General features: G+C 37.9%; 1 protein-coding gene across 4 annotated transcripts in view; it reads left to right on the top strand.

Moving 5' to 3' along the window:
- The window catches only part of GRAMD2B (GRAM domain containing 2B), a 72121-nt gene extending 68114 nt beyond the window's left edge, over positions 1–4007 (top strand). For all 4 annotated transcript variants that reach the window (XM_072416018.1, XM_072416019.1, XM_072416020.1 and 1 more), the window contains 3 exons: positions 761–841; positions 1643–1733; positions 1952–4007. In XM_072416018.1, the coding sequence (XP_072272119.1) occupies positions 761–841; positions 1643–1733; positions 1952–1993 (214 nt within the window). In that variant the 3' untranslated portion in view covers positions 1994–4007. The remainder of the gene's footprint in view (positions 1–760; positions 842–1642; positions 1734–1951) is intronic.
- The last annotated feature ends 824 nt before the right edge of the window (positions 4008–4831 follow it).

The raw sequence follows: 4831 nt of genomic DNA, 5'->3' as shown, positions 1-4831 counted from the left end.
AGGGGGATGTCATTGTACACACCCATTTGTACACGCCCCGTGGTAGATTTATTTCACTGGTAGATTTTTTTCATTAGAACACCGGATAGGGAATCCCCCTCCTCCGCAGTGTCTTGGGAGGAGGGGGATCCCCCATCAGAGATCTTCCCGCGGCAGCCGAAGGGAGCCACAACAAGGAGGCTGAAGAGCCGCAGGTTGCAGACCCCTGCCCTAGACCACTCATACACTCTGAAGTTTTTTCAGGAATTGGTCAACTTATCTGCTAGACCAACCAACAAAATACAATACTAGTGAAGAGAAGTTCTTGCAGAAGGCTTTCCTTTTAAATCTTTTTGTTAGCTTTTATATAACGCCTAAGGAAAAAAAATGTTTGGCTTTAAAGTTACTACAGGCATTAGATTCGTCTTCTAATTTATCATTTGTTTGGCTTGTATGGGTAATGTTTCATTATTTATGGATGGTAGCATGCAACAGACCAAACAAAATTGTGCCTGATTCACTTCCCTAGCACAAGAATTGTCTGTACTCCCAAAACAAGCGCAGAAATTGCACATGAAAGCCTAACTCTTTGTGCTCACCTCTAATTGGGGGACCATCTTGTGTATTTTTTTCCTTTCCTACATACTCGGATTAGCTGTACAGTGAGTGTTGTATAGTAGTCTGTAGTAGTATTAGTATATACCGTGCCTGTCACCTGAATATTAGTAGATTTGTACTGTGCAATGTTCATGTTATTGATGATGCCTTTCTCTCTACATAGTGTATGTCTGCTGATTATCTCCACCCTATATATGCAGTCAAGGATTGTGTATCTAGAAGAGCGACTTTCTGTCCAGACTACGTAAGTATTTTTTACAGAAAGGGATTGTTAGTGGTGGAATATTTGCCAAAGAAATGTAGTAGCCCTCAAAGAACCAGTCAGCCATTGGCATTTGTGGTAGACTAAATCTACAATATCTAACCTATCGCCATAGTTCTGGGCTAATAAATTACACTGTCATGGCTGCAAAAGCAGACTAAACTTTTTGTTGTCTTGCATGTGATGCTGACAACACTTGTGCCATATTGCAGTGTTGCAAGTGTCTTATCAGCACAAAGTACAGCAGGAGATAAGATGGGCATACAACCTGGCATTCAGGCTGACGCATGTAGCGTAGAAATAGATAATAAAGTCAAGCAAACTGAGCAATGTCAAAAATTCTAGTGCCACAACTTCAATAATCCCCCCCCCCATTATGGACAGTGGCCTTGGTAAACATAACTTTGTCCTACATAGGAACAATCTTGTAAAATATGATACTGCTACAATCACATGAGCAGTGGCATGATCATAATGTGTGATTAAACTATGAATGCAAATGTTCCTCCGACCTGAACCTGAACTGCTTTAGTTGTCTAACAGTAGAACAAAAGCGCAAAGCCTGCCTAACATCAACAGAAAGAATGCCAAGTGCATATATTGCTATGGTGACCAGTAGGTGGCATTTTATAAATGGAACACCGGTGAACCACTGTGTTTTGATTGCATAGTATATTAAAATGGTGGCAAATATGGAGTGCACATATACAGTGCAAGAAATGTTCTATTTGTCTAACCTTGCATTTATTAGTAAACTGCTGTTAATCCACTTCTCTTTTCTAGGTTGTCTGCGGAGCAAGGAATGAACAATTGGCACATTAACACAAACTTAATATGTGAAGAGCTAACGGCCAACCTGGAGAAGCTGGACAAGGTAAAGCTTTCTTGTTCTTTTAGTTCTAGGCAGTCTAAAAGTGAATATAACCTAACCCCAGTGACATGCCTAGGCTATATGGCACCTTGAACATGATGGATAGGTCTTAGAAGTATTCATTTATAATTAAATGGTACTATGACTTTAAAATCCTGTGTGTCCTGTCCTGCCCCCCCCCATCTTTACAATACTTATAAGCTAATTTTTATTTCTTGCAGATTCAGAGAAGCTTACAGAGGCTACTGGAAGAGGCAGAATAAATAGTAGCATGCTTACTTGGATGGTACACCTGTCTCTGCTGGACAGAGGAATTATATTACTGAACTGCATGGAAAGCCAGGAATTTCATCTCAGGAAAGCCTTTTTTTTTTTTAGTCCTGTCTACTTGTTTTCTTTTGTAGCGTAAGCAATATGATGGGAAATGCCTCCTTACATTCCTTTCTTCTGACTTTTCAGAGAGAAATATTCTTACATTTCACTGTGAAAGACTGTTTTGCACACGTTTCTTTAACTTTGTATTAGAAGCACTCCTCTCATTACTGTTTCATGTATATCAAGGGCTTTGTTTGCTGGAACTGTAAACCAGCATGGCGGAGACTGAATGTTTCCAACATAATGCTGCCACCTTAGATCAAGATACCAAGCATTGTTTAGGCCTTCTTGACTATTAAAAAAAACTGTGGGGATCGGCCATCTTGCTGCCTACGTTAACGTGAAACACGCGTACTCAGGCAGGCACCAAACTAACTTGTCTTTAACCAACAATAAACATTGTGCTATCAGACAGGTTCTGTATCCTATTCATCCTAAAACATGCTTAAGCATTGTTCCTTTTATAGGAGCTGTCCTGGACAGCATGATTGGGGAAGATCAATAAAGGTTACAGAATCGATTTCTCTTGAAGCAAGTCTAAATTGGGGGTTTATGCCATTATGGTTGTTGCAGTTATGTTTTAAAGTGAACCTGTCAATCACTTTGATATAACTGTATTACCTAGTAAACACTTTACAGTGCTCCTTTTTTGTTTTGTTTTTTTCTTCTCAAGAAGTCTGACTTCTTTGTGCCTTAAATGTCTACTGATGTACTCTCAATGGGGGAAAAAAAATGTTAGTTGGGCAGTGCTTAGGTAGAAAGTCAGGCCTCTACTCTAGTTACTAGTAAATTGTGCACAGAGGATTGTTTTCTGGACATGGACATAAAGGCATGGCACTTTATCTGCTCGGAGACAGATCTTTTTAGTAATATATGGTTGACAGGTTTTATAAAAGCATGTCCTCGCCAAGCTCCCACAGATAACTACAGATTTCTACTTTCCCGAGACCCCTCTTTTAATAGGACTATTTGGCCTGCTCACTGGCAGTCAAAGGGGCTGATCACACCACAAACACTTGTTATGGTTCCCATAAAGGTAATTAGGAAAGTGACAATGTACTGTGATCACACTGATGCAAAAACACATTGGTACTTTTTTTTTTTTTTTTTTTTTTTTTAGTAGGTTTTATCTTTAAATCCACCCAAGTAATAATGTATATGATGATTTAATCCTCTTACATAAATTGACTTGTTTATAATGCTTTGGCCAATATACTGGCAGACAAAATCATTAACATAATCCCCAGCTGGTTTATAGTTTTCCAATTTTCTTGGTCAAGCTCATATCATAAACTTATACACAATGAAAATGAAGATCCTTTCATTGAGGCACAGTTACTCATTTTTTATTAATCCACTTGCCTTATTTCTATTGTGTGGATTTGACACTTGTTTTTTTTTTTTTTTTTTGGGAGGACTTATACCTAATATTATTTTAAACTAATCACAAACACTTTTTGTTTACCTGACATTGGCCAGGATTTGGTAAAGAGCAGAGTTAGACCAAAGAGTATTTGTGTAATAGTTTTCAATGAATGTAGCAGTTCTACTGTGACTTTAGTAATTAGTGTTGGTTGGCATGTTGTGTACCTGTGAGTGAAAGTCTTTGCTCTTTACTGAATTACTGTCGATGTATTTTCAAGATTACTAGAAGAACTTTAATACCTGGATTTTTTTCTTTCTTGTTTGGGGGGTGTTGTGTGTGTATATTGCATCAGTTATGCCATAACCTTTACCATTCGTCTTACAAAACGGGTTGAATTGTTCTGAAATGTTTGACTTGTTCTGCATCTAAGCTATGTTTATATGGTATAACTATATGTGAACTGTAGTTTTTAATCATTTCTATGAAATGTTTGTCATATTGCTAAAATATTAAATAAACTTAACTTATACTATGCACCTCAAGGAAATGTTTGACTTTTCTTTTGGTTTTAAAAGTAATTACAAAAAAAAAAAAAGAACATTGGCAGAAACACCATCCCTTTGGGATGAAATGCAGAATGATGACATTAATTGCGTTTTAAGTGCAAAAATGTTCACTAGGCCTAAGAAATGTACCCGCTCAACCCTGGGTCCGCGAGATTGCCATTATCCTGTGCAGTCCCCATGGCCCAGGCAGCGTGGCTGTCACAGGAAGTCATCATGAGAAACTCAAACTTGACATAAAATTGCGGCTTTTAGGCAAAGCAGAGCATCCAGAAAAAAATGCACAGGTTTTACAAAGATCAGTGGATTTCTTTATTGCCGTGTTTGTTGTCATGTTTTGCCTTTAGTCTAATAGAAGGTTTGTGGTTTACAGAACAAATAATAATATTTAAACCCTTCAGCTTACATCTTTTAAGCCACAATGCAAATCTTGAACATAACTTAGACTCTGCACCTTCGGGATGTTTGCTTAGCAGGATACTTCATGTTTTGTATGTACTAAGCAATAATATCTGATTTGCTTCAACAATGTAGCCAAGCTAAAGCTGTCATTTTACAGCTATAGTCAGTATAAAGGTAAAAGTTTCTAGATTAGTAGGCAGTGCACCGGAGTTAAAACAGTTATCGTTGTGTAACTTGTCTGGCAGACGTGAAAGCCTTTGTAGGTATTGCAGGAAAAAATATTACACATGCCACACCTCTCAGGCAAAGCTATAGCATCAAAAATGAAATAGAACTGGTTTTTAAACAAAGCAAACCACTTCCAAGTGGACATTTTTTCAGAGTCTACACCCATT

The sequence above is a fragment of the Pyxicephalus adspersus genome, chromosome 6, assembly GCF_032062135.1.
Source record: "Pyxicephalus adspersus chromosome 6, UCB_Pads_2.0, whole genome shotgun sequence".
NCBI classification, from domain to species: domain Eukaryota; kingdom Metazoa; phylum Chordata; class Amphibia; order Anura; family Pyxicephalidae; genus Pyxicephalus; species Pyxicephalus adspersus.
This window is presented reverse-complemented; position numbering and strand designations above follow the sequence as displayed.